At 32.4% G+C, this 22,181-nt stretch overlaps 2 protein-coding genes across 5 annotated transcripts in view; both read left to right on the forward strand.

Moving 5' to 3' along the window:
* The window catches only part of LOC113399480 (ETS-like protein pointed), a 125,331-nt gene extending 109,052 nt beyond the window's left edge, over positions 1-16,279 (forward strand). For 2 of the 4 annotated variants that reach the window (XM_026638624.2, XM_026638628.2), the window contains 5 exons: positions 11,496-11,753; positions 13,031-13,189; positions 13,569-13,687; positions 14,013-14,170; positions 14,644-16,279. In XM_026638624.2, coding sequence (XP_026494409.1) covers positions 11,496-11,753; positions 13,031-13,189; positions 13,569-13,687; positions 14,013-14,170; positions 14,644-14,707 — 758 coding nt within the window. In that variant the 3' untranslated portion in view covers positions 14,708-16,279. The remainder of the gene's footprint in view (positions 1-11,495; positions 11,754-13,030; positions 13,190-13,568; positions 13,688-14,012; positions 14,171-14,643) is intronic. The other 2 variants (XM_064217940.1, XM_064217941.1) reach the window with 2 other exon arrangements.
* A 2,696-nt stretch (positions 16,280-18,975) lies between these two features.
* Mrpl37 (mitochondrial ribosomal protein L37) lies at positions 18,976-22,173 on the forward strand. Its single transcript, XM_026638426.2, has 5 exons — positions 18,976-19,259; positions 19,784-20,131; positions 20,382-20,671; positions 21,626-21,795; positions 21,871-22,173. Exons 1-5 carry the CDS (start codon positions 19,081-19,083, stop codon positions 22,117-22,119), a joined length of 1,236 nt encoding a protein of 411 aa, XP_026494211.2. The 5' UTR covers positions 18,976-19,080; the 3' UTR covers positions 22,120-22,173.
* The last annotated feature ends 8 nt before the right edge of the window (positions 22,174-22,181 follow it).

Consider the following 22,181-nt stretch of genomic DNA (forward strand, 5'->3'; position numbering starts at 1 on the left):
GGAATATTCCAGTCCCCTTCCCATTGTGACCTTTTTAGACCCACCCCTGTAACTTGACCCGGTTCCGAGCGCCGCCTCCAGTCCGTGTCCTCCCACCGAATCGAATTCGCCTCTCATCTTGATATCAGAAAGTAATACTTAACATCTGTCTCAATTCTTACCTGCTATTGTAAACATCCTGCACTTAAAACCAATATGCCTTATGGAGGGTAAATAATCATTTCTACGTAACAAAAACGAACTAAGATCTGAATTAAACCGTTTCCCAAGTCGGCTATCAAACAATAGGAATCAACGCCAAGGTCGTGTATGCGTCATAAGTCATAATCATTATACGTAATTACGTTTTACGTCGTCTCTGTCAAACGAATCACCTTAACAATTCAGATTTAAATTGTTTTTTTTTTATTGAACAAAAAGTATCACTGTTTAATAGTAAATATTCGTAGGAATTTCATTCTATTTTTAAAATATGTTATAATGTAAACTTTATATATATATTGTTATAACGTAAAATGATATCGAAAAGATTTGATGTCGGATTGAATACGATTGGGTTTTCGCACAATTATTATGCGTGAACGTCTACGACAAATGGGTCATATTTAAATTTTAAACATGTCTCGCTAAAACAAAAACCTTGTATCGTTAGCTGAAGCGTGTAATTAAACGGAGTCGTTTCTTTTTACCTTTTAAAACCGTTTTAAACTTCTGTGTGACTATTTATGTTTGTTATGCCACTTAACTATTTTAATTACCGACATATAAATATATTAGTTAGCTAATACTATTTTCCTTAAATGATAAGCGAGAGGGAAAATGCCTCGTAAACTATGTTACCTTGTTTGTTATTAATTAACAACTTGCAGATTGTATACACGACACATGTGACATAATCGTATGGAGCATGTCATTTTCATAGGTAATGGTTGGTTTCACGTAGGTCTTAGTTAATTTTCACGACTCTACGGGCGGTTAGCAAAAAATCAACGGTCGCGCAACAGTTGGTCGCTGTAGCAGGTGGCATGGCAGGTCGCGGTGTGCTTTGTCGCTCGTGTGCCCTCGGTCTGCGTCGGCTATGCTCGGCTGACTTCGTCCCCGCTCGGCACATTTTCCGCGGCCGCCCTCTCTCTATCCGCCCGAGACCGAAAGCTCAGTTGGCAATTAGACGCCAAGCGGTGCGGTGCTACGAACATTTTCTCGGGTCTCAAACACTTTAAATCGTTTCGTAGCTATACCGGAACTTCAACTTACTAAGTGCGAATTTTTGAGAAGTTATTTTGTATAATATAAATACAGCAATATTTAGCAAATCAATTATATTCTAATACATACTTATAAATTAGAAAAATATTTTGAAAGAATAATAATAAATAAAATAATTAAATTAGTGATTGAGTGCAATGAAGTTATAGAGTGTAGTGATAGCGGGCGGTGTGCAGCCGCCATGCTGCTAGTAGAGCCGCGCGAAGCCGCCGGGCCTCCGTGCGCGGCGCCTCTTCACCCTATGTCCACCCTCACCAAACTTAATTTCACGGACTACAGTGTAAAAGTGAAACCTTACGATACAGTCGAGCAAACGGACAATAGGTTAAGTTATGAACAAGCACTAAGTGCGGCAAGATTAGGTTACGAACAATCGGTGAGCTCTGGCTCCAACAAGCTACATTATGGTGATCAGAACAGGCTCTCGTTCGACCCCTCCGTGGATAACATCTGCGCTGACCCGTCCTACGTGCTGCCTGCAGGTTAGTCTACCTCGCTTATCTTTCTAGATATCAAGATGCATAATAATTTTATAGTAAGGTCCAAGCCTGTTCAGCGATTAAACTTTATAATTTTGAAAACAAAAATACTTTATAAAATAACAGATAAACTACCTAAACAACGTTATAAATACACGAATAAACGAAAGAAATATTATTTAAAGTTTTTATTACGAATGTATTTAAACAATTACTCGCATTGATATTTTAATTTATTAATAAGTAAATAAGGACAAATGCAATTCGATATCATGCACGCTTTGTTTATTTTCCTTCCAACAAGTTACATATATTAAATTCTGTATTCGATTCTTAATTATTTTTAATCTATTTGCTATATATACAAATATTAATATTTGTACATTTGTTAGACACAAGATATGTTACATATTCAAAGATAAAACTGAAAAAAAAACCTGCCTCATTTAAATTCATCTTTTAATTACAACAATTTAACTTAATATAATAAAACATATTATGGAAAACCTGGAATGATAATTTAGTAACTTCGAGTATGTTAACAAGACGAACGAGCTTCATTGAGAACTCTTCAGTCAGGCCGGAAGTACTTTCGCCGCCATGTTGGATCCGGCGGCGCGGGCGCACCTCGCCGCACTTCCGCCGCGTGACGCGCATAAAAAAGCTTCGCAGTATTGTCACACAGCTTACATTTGCATATATAGATTACGTGAATATAATGTGAACGATTCATCTGCATTTTAATATCTATCCATCAATACGCAAGCTAAAAAAAACTTCATTAAGTATTCAGTGGAGGCCCCGGCTATCTTAAGGACATTTGATGTCTATCTAGGACTGACATTTTCAAATTAAATATGTAGCTTGTTTTAGATAAACAGTTTTATTACCACAAAAAAAAAAGAAACATTCAAATCAATTTCTATACCATTCACAATTTTATTATGTGTAATAAATTAACTTAAAAAATCAAGGCGGTGAATTATTTCCGTGCGAAATACAGGAGTTAAAAACTTGATGATCGAAAAACAATGAATATTTATAACGCATGGGATATAATCGGTTTAAACTTGTCTTTATTGATTACAATCGGATACAAACAAATAATAACGGACCAGGTCGCTCACCTTTCAGTAATAGGTTCCTTCCTTTTACAGTCTGTCGCGAATCTTATTCGATAATCAACTTGACGTGACCGTAATGACGAATACAAATCGAATATTTTGTAATCCGTAGCCGTTACCTCGTATCCATCGAAGGCCTTATAAAGTGGTCTGACGATCATTGACATCATAAATTCAATCATATTGTAAAATTATATCCCATAGCTTAATATAAGAAGATACAAAAATCGATCATCATGCGTTTTAATTCGATATTAATATTGCTACTAGTAAAATCGATTTTATATCTTATATCTATAGCACAGACATTTGTATAACTTTGTCGAATATAACGGAAATATATAATTGATATTTAAAAATGATGACTAATTCGTCTCGAAAAATTAATTTAATTTATTAACATTTAAAATCGACAAATTATAACAAATTATTGTATGTTTTATTTATAACTCACTTGGATATTAAATAATATTATATTTATTTAAATAATAAAAAAAGAAACAATTTTAATTTTTTTTTAAACATATCTTATTATTGAAGCAAAGCAATACTAATTAAAAATTTCAAGAAGACATATTTATAAATATATTTAATAAAAATTAAAGCTTAATGGATAAAGGCGATCAATGCACTCCCGCATCGGACGGTCGAAGTCATTACGTGCGAATTGTTAACGTTCATCCGGCGTTATAGTTAGTAGTCTATAAAGATTGTGTTAGAAACACCTGTCTAACGCAGCTCACGCAGCTGTTGTACATGACCTGCGAACAACGTCTTTGACCTTAAAGATGCCACTAAAAATCTACTACGAACAACAGTGGTTGCTAAATTATAATATTAAAATCCAAACTTACGACATTTAATTAAAATATTTCAATAATTATTAATTACAAACTCGTTTTAAGCAACTAAACTTTAAAGATTTATGTGTATTTTTTTTTTCTTATAAACGCATACTTACATCGTATCTATAATTTTATTTTGCTGTTGCACGTATTAGTTTGTTATTTGCTACATCACTTCACGAAATACTATTTATAATTATGTGTCTTATCAAAAAGTGCGACCTTACCTTCAATACATTGAATAATGTTTGCATTTTCAGAAATAGCTCGGACTAATGTTATTCTTTCTTGTTAAGGCATTTACAGCTGATGTCTAAAACAAAATACAAACATACCAATGTAATCCGGATATTGTATGTTATCCCCACGTGCCACGTCACGATGACGTCACGTTCATTCATCAACATGGCCACTTCCGGCGCGCCTGCACCAACTTGAAATCGCCTTCCGCCATACCATACATTAATAATTAGTTTTTCTTAGAGCAATGGTGAAATTAGATGTCGATATCTCGTTTACAACTAGTAACATATATGTTATGTTGTTTGAGCGTATTTTATCAACACTCGGCATACTTTAATTCGATATGTTCTGCTATATTTCGATCTACATTGAGAGTCTACAGTTACGCTTTTTTATACATATTTTTAAATAATCTTTGTACTAGGCAATATTTCTATAAGTATAATACAGAGCCGGGATAAGCCTGTCTTTGGCTCGTAGATGTAACTTTACATCACATTACTTTAGAAAAAATGTTTTAAGTAAAACGGAAACAATATGAAATTAATATTCCAATCGCGAAACTTGTTTAACAATATAATGGTAACGTAAAAATCTCATGTGTCGCCAATAAAGGGATTATTTCACGGTGTCGCTGAGACGTCACGTATCGCATTGATGAGCCGCTTCCGTCCCCATAGCGCCACTACATCCTGTTAGCTACTCGACTCTAGATATTGTCCTGTCATAATGACTATCAAACACGTAATACACACTCAAGAAACATCTTTTTGAAACTGAGACGAGAGCCTTTCTCACATTTGCAAAGATCATCTTTCAAAGCTTTTTTAACAACAGATCTCTCATGAGAATTTCTTAACCTCTTTCATGCAGAATGATATTACGAAAACAGTAGCAGTCCGTTATTTTCGCACTATTGGGCAAATGTTCCTATAACTGAGAGGATTGTTAGGTTAGAGTAAAAAATCACTAGAAAGTTTTTATTTCAAAATATCAAGTAAATTACAGATTATATATGTTTTAATTGATGTGGGACTAGGAGTTCATTTCATAAGAACATAAAGTTTGTAGAGATAAACAGACTTATCAATACCCCATGCTCCACATTTGAATACGTATATTACGTATTCATTAATGTTATCATAGGTATTTGAAACTTCATAGTAATTAACGTCTGTTGGAATTATAATATGAATATATTATCCTTCTTTACTTCAAGTTCTTTATTATTCTTATAAATAAGTCGGGTTTTAATTTTTTAAGCGGATTTACGGGAAGCCTTTACCGAAATCAGTTTTAAATTTAACCGGCTTTCAACCGATTAAAATTATAACAATAACTTTAATGGCTTCCCTTATGTCGGCCATGGCGTATATGACGGTCAATGTTTACAGTGTAACAGGTCGCGCCCCCCATATGCGTTTTTGTAACGACTGTCGGCGCGTGCGCAGGTGGCCGCACACCTGCCTCGCCAACAACTAATTCTCTCAGACCTGCCATAGAACTTAGAACACTACATTGTACTTTATGACATTTATTGCATGATTAACAAATTTAAACCCAAATTATGCAAATAAAGACTGGTACTTTAATATTTTTAGTCATCCATACAATTTTTTTTATATACCTATCTATATGTTTGTATCAGCTTTTTAAGTAAAATGTTTGTTTTCCAAGTAAAATATATATATTAATAATTATTTCTGGAACAATATCGTCCTCACTCTAGAATAATAATGATTAATTATTTAAATCTTCACTAGTATTAAACGTACGACTACCGATGTAGCAAACTTTCTGAGAGTTATGATTAATATTTTACCGCGTGACCTCTAGCGCTATTTATAGTCTATGGCTTATAGTCTAGACAATGTAATAGCTCAGTAAATGCCGAGTGCTTTTGAGCTTTTATTGAACTATGATTGGATTTCTAGGAATCGTAGTCGCCAACTATATGTGCATGCGCAACAATTTATTAAAAACATTTTCTGACACACAATAAAAAATAAACAGTAAATGTCTCCAAAGATTTATTGATTGAGCTTTATCGGCAACTTGTTTTTGTTGTGGTAAATCTAATTCAACATCTGCCAGGACAGTTTGTTTATAAATTACACTAACAAAATGCTCTGCCGGATATCAACGTATGCCCGATAATATTTTGATTAAAAAAAAAACTTTTCTCCCGATAATTTTATTTTGATGTAAAATATAGTTTTAGTGCAGTCATGTAAAAAAACGCGTTTAAATATATACGCGTGTTACGCGGGATTTTATAGGTCATAAATATCGGATCTGGTAGGAGGTGATTTCACCGAGTCGCATCCCGGAAGAACGATTGAAACTCGCGTTCAAATATTTTTTTTATTATATTGCAAAAATGTCCCTAGGTACTGATTATTTTAATAAAATGCGTTTTTATGAATAATATAATTATTACAATAGTTTGACGCAACCAAGCGTTCTGACATTGATTCAAATTTTGTCCCGTTCAAAAACCAACGCTAGATAAACGATTGAATACAATGAACAAAGTTATGAATTTGCATTATTTTAGAATATAAAAATATACGTACTATTTAGATATGATAGAGCGGCCACGTGACAAAGCGGCCGGCGTCGGCTGGACATTAATATATTTAACACTTCCTGCAGACCGATGCTCCAATTTTGTATTTGATTTAAAATCTGTACGATGACAGCAATTTCCTCCGATTTTTTATATACGTGTCACTTTCCCACGTTATTTTTTTTAAATTTATAATATAACCGAGCTATTCCTTATGTAACAATCATGTCAGTCGACAAATTATTTCTATGCACCTGCTCTCATTCTTAAATTAAAATAAGAGTATATTATATTCGTTTTTTTAATACATTTCGTCGCAATACATTTTAAATGTTACCTACATAAAATATAAAACATATATACCTATACTTATTAAAATTAATTTTGTTGTTTTGTAGGAGACTCAAATAATTATGCATTCCTATATTTTTTTAATCTCAACACTATTGAAACTTTATTTTCATTTCATTGTTATTGCACGTTTGAAGAAAAACAGTTTCAAATATTTAATAAAGCAATAACAAGGCTCTTATAAGTCGTAGTTCAATAAAATATTATCTGTCATACTTTTTAACTAATAGTATTAAATAAATCAAGTATTCAAGAATATTGGAGAATATAGGTACATATTATACCTATAATATTATTACGGTATATTATATATACCGTAGAAAATCAATGTATTTTATATATCTACAATAAATTTAGGATTGGTCATTTGGAAAATTATTACAGTTAATTAACGAAAATATCAAAATAGCGCAGCATACGGATGACACGAAGCTGTCACCGGGCGCTCACCTGCGGCAGCCATTGCTTCTAAATTTAAAAAATCATATTTCAACTTCCGCTCCCAAATTGGAATTGGCGCGGCGAACTCATTCGTGGAGAATTCTAATATAGTTTATGTTGAAAACAAAAACAATAATATTCGTTAATATTTTGATTTACGCAATGTTAGTGGAAAACTTAGGTAGTACACTATACTGTTTCAATTAAGATATTTTATTGAAATCACTATAGTCTCCTCAATTGTTACTATTAGGTAAATCCAATTTGGTATCAATATAATTCGATAAGTGCCACACTAAAATAAGCGTAAAATGTCATATTTAGAGGTAACATGGTACCAGCTCTGCAGTTGACACCACACCATATGGCCATTAGCGCGTGCGCTCCCAAAAAAACCGTCCGAAAAATATTTTCGCGGGTCTCAAATTTCATTCACAAAAAATATATTAAAAAAAATTGATGACATGTCTTGCAGCTGCCGGGGCTTCTAAAGTTTCTTATGCATATGTTAGGTACCTACCTATAGGTATGGAACTCCATTAGGTACTTTATTATCTATATATCAAGTACGAAAGTTATGCTTAGTCCCTGAAACTTATGCATATTGTATAAATAAATGACATGAAAAATGTAAAACAAAAATTTTTATTTATTAAAATAAAACTGCACTACGAATACAATTTGCTAAATATAACAAAATCTTGTAAATACTTGAAGGCTTTGTGTAGAAGGTGCTCTAAGCAGAACAGCGTCGTATCATTGCCAGCGTTCCGCGCCAATGGTTGCGAGTGGCGCGACCTTTCGACCCGGCGAGTGAGGCGTGGCCGCGCTCGATTGGTCGCCCCGCCCCGCGCGCACGCCTCTCGAGATCGCTCCGAATTTGTCTCATACATCTGATCATCTCGCAACTCGCTTCCAATCATTGCATCGTAGAATCAATAAGCTCGTTACGACCTTCAATTGCCTTCAGTTTTATATCGCTAATGAATGCGGAAAAATGTAATTGGCCAGTCGGAGGCTTCCTAGAAACTCCAGATAAGAATCGCCTTATTTTGTTTTTAATTAGTAGGTAAATTCTAATTTAGATGTAAAATAATATATTACGATATAATCGTCTTTTATTTTAGAAAAATAAATTAAGAATTCTTTTGCGGCATTGGAGCTCAAATAAAAAGGAATTCCAATTTTAAATAACTTCTCGCATGTAATTTGTCGGGGACGCTGTAAAGCTAGCGTTCGTGTCTAAGGTCACTCCCGCGGTGCTGTTTTTGGGATAGTGATGTTTTGTACGATTTATAGCGACAGCGGTGACGACTGAAGGGAATTGTAATGAGGCGACACCGCTTCATTAAAATACTTCTATTTGTCCGTGTGACACCAACCAGTGATTTGTTTACGCGCCTTTGTTCTTTTTGAGCTAAACAATCACTCTTCGTGTGACATTTACTAAAAAGTTTACGTTTATTTTAGATTTTTTGACTTTTTTATGGGGTATTTTCAATTTACTTATTTAAACATTGTTTCTTTACATTCATTGTAGCTATGCAATTATTTCGCTCTAGGTAAATTCCTAGGTAAATTAGACGTATCTACCTAGGTATATAAAAGTACTTATTGGAAATTTCCATGATAAAACCTTTACCACACTATTGTTGTTTACTTTATATTTCAAATAAATAATAATGAAAATGTTAAACCTAAAATTTATCTATAAAAAAAAATCGGTCGGAAATAATTTTACTTAGCTACTAAGCAAGCATTGTCTCGCGCTCTACATTTCCAATGAATGTCAACCAACAGACCAATACTGTTTAATAATTTTCTTTTAGACGTCATTTCAATTTATACCATTTCATCTAACATAATATATAAACTATTCTAAAACTTGCATCATATAGGAATGATAATTTGAATAATAACTATTCCATACAGAATCATTTATTTTTAATGAATAAAGTTAAGACAAACTTCGAATAAAAAAATAATGAACATAGTTTATAAATTGAGAAGAGGTTTAAAACTTAAAATCTCTAAGGCTTGTCATACCTACTCAAAAAAGTATATTAACTTTCGATTCTTATGCCTACTTTATTTAAAATATAATAAAAATAAAGGGGAAATGAATTCTAATATAAACACCATATCTTCGTGAAAGCTAAATAGCTTTTCCAAACGGCAACGCAATCACTTTTCACGTAAATATCTTTATTTAAAACCATAGAACCTTAACCCAGGAGTAGGACATTTAAACTAAGTCTTCCTTTAAGACAGTTCAATCAGGCAATCAATAGTACTAGCATTTTGACATTAAGAAAAACATTTATTTGTGTCACAGCGATGCTAGATAATATATTAAAACAACGCATTTAGCAAAGTGGACGTTATAAAATAGCAGAGGCCCCCAAAAATTGCATTGTCTAGTCATTACGATGAACTCGTCGGTAGCCAGGCTATATAATATGTTGGCGCGGGTCATCGTCCTCTAATCCCTCGATTACCTACAAAATACTAATAGTTTTGCACAAACACAACATTGTACATGTTTCACGAAGTACGAACAGTAAATATGACATGCGTGACCGCTGATCGGTGACCAGTGGCTGAGTAATGTTTAATAAATTATGGTCCTTGTTGCGTATATCATAAAGGCCAGAGTTCATTAACTTCCTGGCTTATTGTAACGATAAAAAGTGGTATATCACGCACAATGAACATAAATTAACTTGACCTCTGGTACGAGTGTGATTTTTTGGCTGTTTTATTTTTAGCTCATCATATGACAAAAAAGTTGGGAAGATGTTCTGTGATTAATAATTATGATTTGTTATATATTTAGTTTTTGAATTTTCATTTTGTAATATTTACTATAAACTAAATCATTTATCAAATATGATATTTTTTCCTTCGATATTGACATATTTGTAGAGTATATAGTATATCTACTGCTTTTATAACTGTGGTGTCCACGTGCAGATATCTAAGTAAATTGTACAGATTTTAATTATTGTTGTTAAAATCTGTACAATTTACGTAGATACCATGTATTATATATTTGATACCATAATACTATGTAGGTAATTCAATAAATACAAATAAATCATTATCAGATTAACAAAATTAGCATTTTTAAAAAATTGTTAAAAATCGCGATGTGGTAACATGTATGTGTCGGACGTTTGAGGCAGTGGGGGGCAGGGACCGCCGCACGCGCAGAACAAAGGGCGTGCCGTGAACCGCGACCGTCGCGCCTCGATACTCGCGCTGCGTCTGCCGGCCGCACACGCCCGATGCCGTGTCCTGATTTTTGGCTTTTGACTATTTTATATATAAAACTAAACCTTATTATCAAAACACTTCTTAGTTGCATTTTTTCATAATAACTCATAAAAAAAACTAAGTATGCTTTAGCAACAGATCAGAAGAAAAATCGGATCATACACTCTGTATAACAAAGTTTTATCTCGTATTCTTGTAATTATCTAAATATCATTTAACAGTCTTAAAAATAACATTTATCCTTACACAGAACAACTTTTATCTCATTAGATAAAGTTCGGAAAATGTAGTGAGAGAGCGAGGAGCTTTACCTAACTTGATTTTTAATAGTAAATTTAGTCTAGATTTTAATCACAATAACATAAAAACCATTTTACAACGCCACCAGACATTGATAATATTGAACAGCTTTTCTATTTAACAGATAGGATATCAGTACGTATGCCTAATCATGAGACCCAATTTAATTAGGGGGAGTCTTGCATCTTATTAGCATGTACATAGAATATTATATATTTGTATATGCACCTTTAAAGTACCTTTAAAGTATATCTTGTAGTTTCTTAATACGACCTCTGTTTTGAAACATCTTTTGCCTATTCTTTTGAATGACAAGTTATTGAAAAAAATTGGCGTGAAACGATTCACTCTATATTTGTTTAATTAGTAGAGGTCGGTAGAATTTTGCAAGATTGACATGAGCCTTTATAAATTATACATACGTGTCCTAAGTTTGGGCATGACCTTTTTGAGTTGATGTTTGTTTAAGCATCATCCACCATCATCCTCCTGCCCTTATCTTAATTTTACTTGGCTCAGCATACTCGGCGCAGCATGTCATTGTTTAAGCATAAAATATATTGTTAAAATTATCTTCTTATAGCCACCATTATTTTTACAGGCGGCTACACAACAGGTGGCCCTCGTGAGACTAACACATACTACACCGAGGCGAGCGGTGGTGCGCCTGCACCGCCCGCGCCTGCGCCTGCCGCCACCTCCCCCCTCGACGAGTACTACCAGCCGGAGTACCCGCCACCGGCGCCGTCGCAGCCCTACCTTGACGACTACTACCATCACGCGCACGCACACACACAACCCTTGGTTACGCACGAGCATAAGTACCAGCCGCACGCGTATACCAAGCCTTACCCAAGAAGTAAGTTTAACGTCTACTCAACCTGATCAAATTATGAAAATCTATAAATTCCATAAAAATATTTTAACTTCTACAGAAGAATATTTATGAACTTCTAGGAAATTAGAACCTAATGTAGAGACGACAATTTTTAGCTATGTACGTAATCAGGCAATTAATAAACATCGACAAAATGGGAACAGACATCCTGTTGCGTTTGAATTAATACTTTTTATCTAGTGCTGCCAATATCCCGGAATAACTCGAACCGCTTACATTCTCTCAATCTAATACCATTTACTGATCGTAGAAAATTCTTGACTTTTTATACGAGTAGGGAATACATATATCCACAAATGGCAACAGTATAACATTCCTTATCACATAATTGTATGCAAAAAAGCTAAGTGACGAAGGTTGTTATTAAAAAAAAAAAGATATGAATACGATACACGACAACAAAGGGTCTACGATGCATATTCCGTTCCAATATAAGTCTTTATCAAACTATATCATCTATTAACCGTTCAAATACGTGATAGGTATATCTTAAATAGATCGGAAACTATCGAATATTTTATATTTACTGTTTCAATTACCTAAAGTCATTCCGGCATTGCTTCCTTCCATCGTCGATTTGAACACTTAAATTACTGAAAGGAAGTAAAAGTAGACATCCGCTTCATTTAAACACGTAATTATTATACATCAACAAAAATTAAATGTACTTAAATTTAATTTAAATGTTCAATATATTTTAAAATGATCGCCCCAATTCATTCGATTAATATCGTAATTGGTCTTATTAAAAAAAAAAAGTACCGCTGACGACACTGTTTTTAAAATTGTGACTTTCTTCTTAGCCAACCATCCTTTGCATTTATTACGGTACAAATATAGATTATTGATAGGTATATGCTTTTGTATTCAGTCGGGTCACTTCGTTGGGTTTATCATACTTTATACTATTTGTCGCCCGAGGCTTCGGTCCCGTTTTAAGGATTGGTCATCAGGTGTTCGCCATTAAAAAGTATCTTATGTCTTTCCTTGGGAAAATGAGATACTCTCAAAAATTAACAATGCAGATGCAAATCACTTGTTTTGAAATCCTGCGGAATTAGATAACGACCATCGACACATACAATTTATAATTCTCATAGATACAATAAATATTTATATTTTGAACGTGGTTCATTAGTTAGACTTTTGGTATGATTTTATTTACTCAGCAATTATAAGCAATGAAAATTACTATGATTTTACGATCGCAATATTAATTTTGAAATGCATTCTTGCAGCAGCGGGTGGAAGGTACGGCGCGGGCGGTGAAGTCTACGGCGAAGGCTACGCGACGGAATACGGCGGCTGTGCGGAGTGGAGCGAGTGGCCGGGCGAGCAGCACGCACTGCTGCCGCAGGATAAGCTGCCCTACCCGGCCTCCGGGCCCTGCTTCACTGGTATGTTACATTCGTAATATTACTTAAACTTTAGATATAGGAAATAACAATAAAAAATAAACTACACTTATTTAATAATTACCTTCACCGACTTCACCTCCAACCTATCAAATCCAAACTATCACCAAATATTGTTTCGGAGTGTGATTCGTTAAGTTTTCTTCTTTCGAATCAAATCAATGATGGAAGAAAGAGAAGAATCAGTGTTTATCTGTCTCTATTTAAACACCTAAAACACAACATTTGTACATTTCTTTTAGTTTCTATGAATAATTTCAATGAATAAATTTCGATAAATCTTTCTAATATTTAAAAGTCAGCTCAGATAATATAAACAATGTCCAGTACATCGTAAAGCAAGTGTGTACTAACTGTACAGGTTCAGGACCGATCCAGCTGTGGCAGTTCCTACTGGAGCTTCTCACCGACAGGAGCTGCCAAGGGTTCATCTCGTGGACCGGCGACGGCTGGGAGTTCAAACTTACAGACCCCGATGAGGTACGTTACTTTCTAAATCCCTTTATTACTATAATATCTCTTAAAGGTAATATTTTTGAACCAAAATGTCTGTCTAAACTAATCTACCACACATTTTATTATTATACTAACGTATTTAAAACTGCGCTATACATAACATCAATAAAGCGATCCAACTAAAAAAAAAAAAACAATGAATATCTAAGAATATGAAACAAAAATATCCTAAAACGTCTTAAAACATTTATATATGTATATTATTTACAATTTCGTCCTTGCAATTTTCATCTGACAGCGGACAATGTAGTTTCACTTCGAAAGGTGTTATAAAATTTGATATTTCCAGGTCGCCCGACGTTGGGGCATCCGCAAGAACAAGCCCAAGATGAACTATGAGAAACTGTCGCGTGGCCTGCGCTACTACTACGACAAGAACATCATCCACAAGACGGCCGGCAAGCGCTACGTGTACCGCTTCGTGTGCGACCTGCAGAGCTTGCTTGGGTAAATATCTATTTCATACTTGTTTTTTTTAATTCTGACAGTTTTTTAGATTCTGGAAGATGTGACGTGGTAACTAGAACTAAATCTTAACCAAAGACTAATGTGTCTAATGATTTCCATGTGTAGGTTGGCAAAACTGCTTGCCTTCAAAAGGAAAGGAATCCTTTACTTTACTGCCCCACGGCAGTAATACTTTTTCCAACTTCGTTAAGTTTGGCTTTACAAGTTTTAAGAATAACATATCTAAAAGTCTTAGTGTTGCATACATGTTGTATTAAAATTATATTCTTAGCTTCCATGGTGATATTAAAAATGTTAATAACAACATCAGTGATTTCATTTAACCTTAAAAAAAAAACATTCGTAACCATGATTTTTTTATCTTGTGTTTTTTGTTTAACGACGTTATAAATATATATATTTTTTAATAATTGTAAATTTGACGTAGTTAATATTGTTTTCTTTTGTTTCAGCATATCACCAGAGCAACTGCACGCAATGTATGAGCCTAAAATGGAAAAGAAAGACGACGACTGAACCCAAATCTAGACGATTGTTTCACCAGTCACATTCACATCTAGTAAATAAAAAAACGGATTTTATTAATAAACTTTCGTTTCATGCAAATTTATATTCTTTCAAAGCTTCAATATGCCACGGTATCATATCATACATATTTCATTTATTGCCATATTAAAAAAAAATTAAAGCGCAATACATTTTGTTACTTTTGTTTTTGCTTTCAAACGAAAATATTTAAAAAATGCAACTATATAACTGCAACAACGATCATTAATTAGGATTTTACTAATACTAAGCGTTTACACCGTATATTTTCGTTTTCATTATCGTTATGAATATCATATAAATGTCGGATTTGATCTCATGCACATCCACCAGTGGGATTTATTTACTTACTAATGAGTATGACGTGGTTCTTTCATACACCATACATAATTTTAAGTACCAGATTTAACCAACGGTGCCTTAACACATACAGACTGTTGTTGATTTTGTATTTCTAAATAAATTAATATTGATCCGATTATATGATAAATGTACAAGCCAGTATTAAAAGGCACTACATGTTTTTTTTTAAATATCTTTTTATAATTATTACATTTCGCTGAAACCAAGTGTATTAATTAAAACAAACGCATTCTGAAAATTTATAGATATTTATAAATTAGTAAAAATATAGCATTGTTCATATACTCATATAAATTATTCTAAATACAAATAAATAATTTCGGCTTTATATACATTTTCTCGACAGTGTTGCTACTCGTTCAGATTTCTCAAAAAGAGAAATCATCTTCTTACATAGTCTACATAGTAAAATACTGCTATCAATTTTATAATACTGTAAATATAAGTTAATTTTGTTACTTTATAAAAATAATTAGGTATTATATTATAATAGAAAATAAGTGTTGTATGTTTGATTCGCAAATTGTTGCAATATGCGGTTAAATTAATGCATTGTTAGAATGATGAAGGACATGAAAAATCTATTTAGTTCACATAAGTCCAAAGATTATAAAAATCTACATGAGTGCCCACCAATTGGAAAATAAATACTGTGAAATCACCAAAGGGACTTCTCTTTGATAAAATAAACATATAAATTAATTAAATAACCTTTGTAATAAATGCGGCCTGTGAATTTATAAGGAAAGTATAGCAACACCGGGTGACATCAACTTGTCGCTGATCTCGTGGTAAGGGATTGTAATGTCTTACTAGTTATGAAATTAATTAGTTGTATTATTTTCAATTTTTATAGCTCCTAGCATACACCGAAGATATTTCGATAAGTTTTATTTTGTAAAGTATTACTCCTCCATCAATATTATACTCATGAAAATAGCAGTTGTCTCTTAGTACTAGGTGCTAGATATTGTAATATAATGATCCCTTCAAAGATGTCTTCCCTGATTTGATAAAGTTCTTACGATGAATGTAATTGATTTTAAGAGGAATTATTAAATTTTCTGTATGATGTTAATAAATAAATGTTCGTGTATCAGCCAAATTGATGTACCTACCTATCAATGTTGTATGTATTGATGGAAGATATAAAATTAAATATATATATTTACGAAATTATTTGTTGTTTCTTTTTCATTTCCAAATGATTAAAATTGAATGGTCTTAGGTAGTAAAACCTAAGGGCAGTACCTCACCGGCAGCACTTGCTTGTAATGAAACAATTTAAGATTATATTTTCAGCATTAGCCTGCAGTTGAGTCAGTTGTTTTTGCAATGTCGATAGATGCCGTCATATTTGTCTTTATTATATTATTATATTATATTATATTGATAATATATATTGATAATATTGATAATATTTATATTGATAATATTATATTGATAATAATATTTCGATAATGTTATTTATGTACAAAAATGGAATAAAAACTATATTCGTGTCACATTCTTAAAATCGACGAAATTTGCGAGATTGCGCATTGTAATAAAAGTTTTTAAAATCGAATCCTACTAGACAAATATGAGCTTTAAAGACGTAGGAATAGTTAATATTATTTACAAAAAAAATTATAGCCTAAATATAATAAATCTACTTCTTTGTATCAGTAGTACTAAGTAGATTTATGTAATAACTAACGTACCCTTAAAAAGCATCTTAACGGGGCTATAGACCCCTCTGGGGCCAAAGTTATATGCCAAACAGCAATAGGTACTCAAACTTTGTATACCTGTTTGATGGTGAGTTGTTGAGTACATAATAGTGACTATCTTTTAACTAAAAAAATGTTTTTCGATCAATAGTATTTTATTTAAATGAACAAAAACTCCAATACCGCAGAAGTAAGGCTAACATTTTGGTCTCAGCTATCATATTTGGTCCAACTCGATGACATATACCTACATATACAGATACATTATCCAATGGCAAAAACTCCTGTCAGCTGGAATGTCATGGCAACCCACTATAGTTATTCCTAATAAAATTAGCTCGGATCAAATTGTGAACATAATTTTGTCTGATTTATCAAGTAAAGAAAATATCGAACCCCGTGCGAAATTATAAAAACAACACCTGGTCCACGATTCTTGCAAAGCCTTCAATCCTAATAATGATAATTTCATGGCATAAAACTTTATGCAACTGAAAAAAATTTTGAGTTAGAAAAAATTAAAAAAATATCTTACAGTTTTCAAAAGATATTCATATGTAATTCAGAATCGATTAGTGCAAAATTCTGTTAAATATAAAAAAAAATGACTAAGAACAACTATATTCTTGTAACTGGTGAACAATTTGACTCAATGAATGAACAAAGTGCAAACAAATGCCTTGAATTTAAGCAATCTAGGTATATTTTACAAACGACGACCAAGCAGGAACTGATTTAAAAATCTCATTCATTTCATAACACAGCCTCTGAAGCTATTCAGCACATTACAGGGGCTTGTAAATCTCTCGCACAAACCGATCATACACCAACATCCAGAATTCAAATATATTAATTATAATAGAAATTAATCCATTTTACAAATATAAGCCACAAAATCTGTTAGACAACAGAAAACATAAAATCTCCTGGGATAGAACAATAATAACAGACAAAACTATCCATTATAATAGACCAGATATCACCGTTCAGAATAAAACCAATAGAGTTGTTTATCTTACCTAGATACACATAGTCCCAATAGTCAGGCGTCGTACCAAAATCCCAGACAAAAAGTCTGAACACCATACAAATGCCAACATTTATGCTCCACATGCTCCATAAAGCCATAATTCTTAATACCCGGCGTATCACTAAATCGTCCACGTTCTCAATATGAAGCCTAAACACTTGGCTGTAGCTTGCGTTTTAGGTTTTAACCCCTTCGAAAGAGGAGAAACATTATATGTTAAAGATATATTTTGCTTTTATTCCCATAGTCATAAATATAGACATCAAAAAGTACAAAAATATTACATTTAAAGAAAGATTAAAAATAAAAATTTAAATTAATATAATTTTCCCACTCCGATGCAGACTACACCAAAATTTGAAAAGTTTTTTTTTTTGGCGCTTTTGTGTGTGCCGAGAGGGCACAGATTATTACGCCAATATCACGTGCGAAGGAGAAGACACGATGGAGATTAAACGGTAGGCTCGTGATTACAGGCTAATTTACTAAAACTACACAATAATAAATAATTGTATAAATATAAATTTATAATAAAATAACATATAATTCCAATACAGCAATCGTGACACCGAAATAGATGTTTCAGGATTTGAACTAAAGGACAATTTTGAATTTGGGGTTCCAAAATGCTGAACCTATAATTGATGATAATGATGATGATTGATGATGGAAATGATTTGACCAGTTTTGATGGAAACATTTTTTGAAACTTTGAATTTGGTATTTAATAAGACCACCATATGTCATAATTGGTGGATTGTGCTCTAAAGGATGTCTGAGGATTTGTCTGAAACCTTAAGACAGGCTTGGAGAGATTGGAGAATTTTATTAAAATAAGCAGTCCAATAATATGGATGGACTTTTAGGACGAGCACAGGGTTATGACAATTCACCTAGACGGAACCGAAGAGAGAGAGAGAGGAAATCAGGAATCCTCGGAGAGATACTAAATTGTTGCAGTTTCTGTCTGAGTAACGGAAATATGCAGAAGAAATATCTAGAAAACGCCCACAAGGTACTCTCCGTAGGAAAGGCTATTCGAATATCGTTCATGAGAATGCTGAGACTATGCGCATAATGAAATGCGGTGTCACAAATATTGACAGTTGTCAAACAATTGTCAAATAATTAAGTGTATACTGTATAGATTGTGATGTAATTTTTTTTTTAATAACTAAATATAAATTACATTTCACCTGTTCCGTTGACTTAAATTGGAGTAAAACAAAAATATAACGATGAAGTTGTCGCAAGTATTACATAGACAACATATTGGTTTTATGTTTAAAAAACATTGGATGGTCCAAGGCAAACGCGTGCCGATTGATACTGGTGTTGAAGATAGCTTAAAACAAAAAGGAATTCCATTTGAAGATGCTTTAGAATTCATAAAAGAAAAACAAGAGCCAAAAGAACGGTAAATTCGCATTTACTATTATCGGTAAAAAAGAGGTTATAATTACATGAAAATAGTTAATAAATATTGTGTTGCTAAGTTGTACTGATTTAAAACACATATAATATATTAGATAATAGAAGTTTGGAACACCATTGCCAGTAGTTCTTACTAAAACATGATAAAATTAAAAATATGTAAGATATGCAAATATTTATTTCAATAATCATATCAAAATGCAACAAAAACTTCTGTAGTAAAGCTATTACAACCTAATATCTTGTATATTAAGCTAGCTAGAACTTATATAAAAATCATAGTGGACATACTCATATATATTCTAAACAATACCTTTGAAAATTTGCTGCTGTAGATCAACCAATTTGCATATTTCTTATTGACATATAATTAATCTATAGAAAATATAAATGTTTTAGGCACATTTATCATCAGAGTAGTATAATTAGATAATATAATTTTAAAAGTTAAACTAAAACCTTTAAATAAAACTATACCATATATTTACATTTATTTATTTATTGCAGAATTAAAATTGTAGGTCCTTATGAACATCCTCTTCCACAAGATGAAAATCATCCAGATTTTAAAGAGAGACCCTGTTACACTCTTAAGAAATCCAATGTGCTTTTGGAAGGTATCTCTCAAGCGCAAGTACTTACAAAGACTATAATAGCTGAAGATGTGTTGCCTCAAAGAATTGAGGAGCTTGCAGAGTTACCAGCTCCAAAAGCTATTCACAGAGGAGTTAAACAGGCAATATTAAATGCAAATGTATTTGATTGTGAACAAAAAAAATTACCAAAAAAAAAAGATCCTTTAAGACCAGCCTATAACTTTTCAAGAATATTGGGTATTTCCGATAAACGAAGAAAGTAAGTATATACTTTAAATTAATTTTACTGTGTAGATAAATAATATAAGTAAACTTAATATTTCACAAACACTTAAGTTATCAACATTTTTTGATTTATTTTTGAATTAATTTTCTGAAATATTTGGGTGAGTAAGCAACAAAATTTCTGAGTTTGTAAATAAATTTAGTCATTTATTTAATATAATTCCAATGCTATTGAAATAAATTATTTGTTATTTAATCAATATAATTAATTGAATTATTTTTAGCTTAAATTTAACAAACAAATTGCTTCAATTGGTTGAAAAAAGTAATGATGCAGAAGTGACTCAAAACAAATATGTACTAAATGATGTTGAAAGTCTAAGTGTATTTGATAAAGAAGATGATTTAATACAGTTTCAAGAAATGTCCAACATCCTGGTCACAAGCAATAAGCCCTTGAAACATGACTTGAATGAATCAAATATACCATTTATTGAAATACCTGATTTGTATCCAGTGAAGCACACAGTAACATTACCTCCAGAACACTTTTACGCAGAAAGTAGCAAATATCGTAAGTGTTTTATATTATTTATATTTTGAATAAGTTTTGATATGCATTCAAAATGTATGATTGATTGATTGGACAATGGTTAATTTCAGCTTATTTCACCATACAGCAAAAATGTTCATTCCCCATGAATTCATAGTACCTAGTTAATTTTAGAAGAAATATTATAATTTAGTTGCACATTTAATGTCCTAATTTGTCTACTCAAAATCTTGATACAAAATAAAATATAAGATAAAAAAAGCATGTAAAAATTAAATTATTGAAAAGTAACACATAAGTAATCAGAATTAAAAAGTAATAAGAAAAACACAAAATTAATAATAATAGAAGGAGTGTTCAAAATTGTTAATATTAGTGATTTTATATGTACCTATTCATTGACAGTACATTAGCTACTGCACTAAATCCTCACTTAGCCATATAGGATACAGGAATTTAAAAAATCTGCACTATTGCCTACAATCCAGGACAGAACACTAGGATTGATTTTTAAGTCAAAACTCTTGGTTCCTTACTTACGTTTTTATTTCAAGTTTTTAATTACTCGTAAGTTCTAAGAGTTCATAATGAATGATTAATTATAAAAATACTACTCTAAAATATATTCATTGAAGTGTTAGCGGGAGGTAAATCTTGGGTGTTTACAGACTGCCGATAGTGTGAAAAAGTCCATTCCTTATAATTATAAGTGTACTTCCACAAAAGCATATATGACATTTTATATTTTAATTATAGATACAACCTTACAATTGTAACAAGTATCAAATATTTAAACCAGACTATAAAGTTATCTATGGCACTATATTATAAAATCATGTTTTCTAAGCCAAAATGACACTTTTGGGAAAATGAGGCTTAAAGTTTAATTAGTAACCTTATTTTACAGAAGTACCAGTTGGACACTTTAGGCTTTCTTCCTTTCCACTGATAATATGTTTTTATGCTTTGTTTCAGCTGTGCGATCAAGTATAATCAAAAAGCATCCACACACTACCTGGCTCCATTTCAACAGCACAGAAGTGAACAACATCTACGAGACACCCGTCACACCAACACAGATACTGGGACGTTCCCTTACTCATGCATTTACAGTAGCCACTGCATATGCAAAACAATTATATGGGGTAAATAAAATATTTTTTCTTTTGGTTTTGAAAAGTATTGTATTTTGGTGCTATATATCTTTGTATTTATTACAGGAGGATGTAAAAGACCTACCCGACCCAATACACTTAAATTGCATTCAAACAGATGGCCAGCGTTTTCATTTTGGAGTGTTGGAGTTAAACACACTTAATTTGGATGGTACCGAAGGCACCAAGAATGTATGGTATTGCAAAAATGACCTTAAGTTGTACGACTCCTGCAGATACTTAAGTGCTATACCTGTTTTAGAAAACTATAACCCGAAAGTATATGGTTATATCAACGCTTTTTATAATTGTTAAAAAAATGCAAATGTTAAGAATAATAATTTAGTAATAAATAGATTTTTACCAAAATTTTATTT

The sequence above is a fragment of the Vanessa tameamea genome, chromosome 19, assembly GCF_037043105.1.
Source record: "Vanessa tameamea isolate UH-Manoa-2023 chromosome 19, ilVanTame1 primary haplotype, whole genome shotgun sequence".
Lineage (NCBI taxonomy): Eukaryota > Metazoa > Arthropoda > Insecta > Lepidoptera > Nymphalidae > Vanessa > Vanessa tameamea.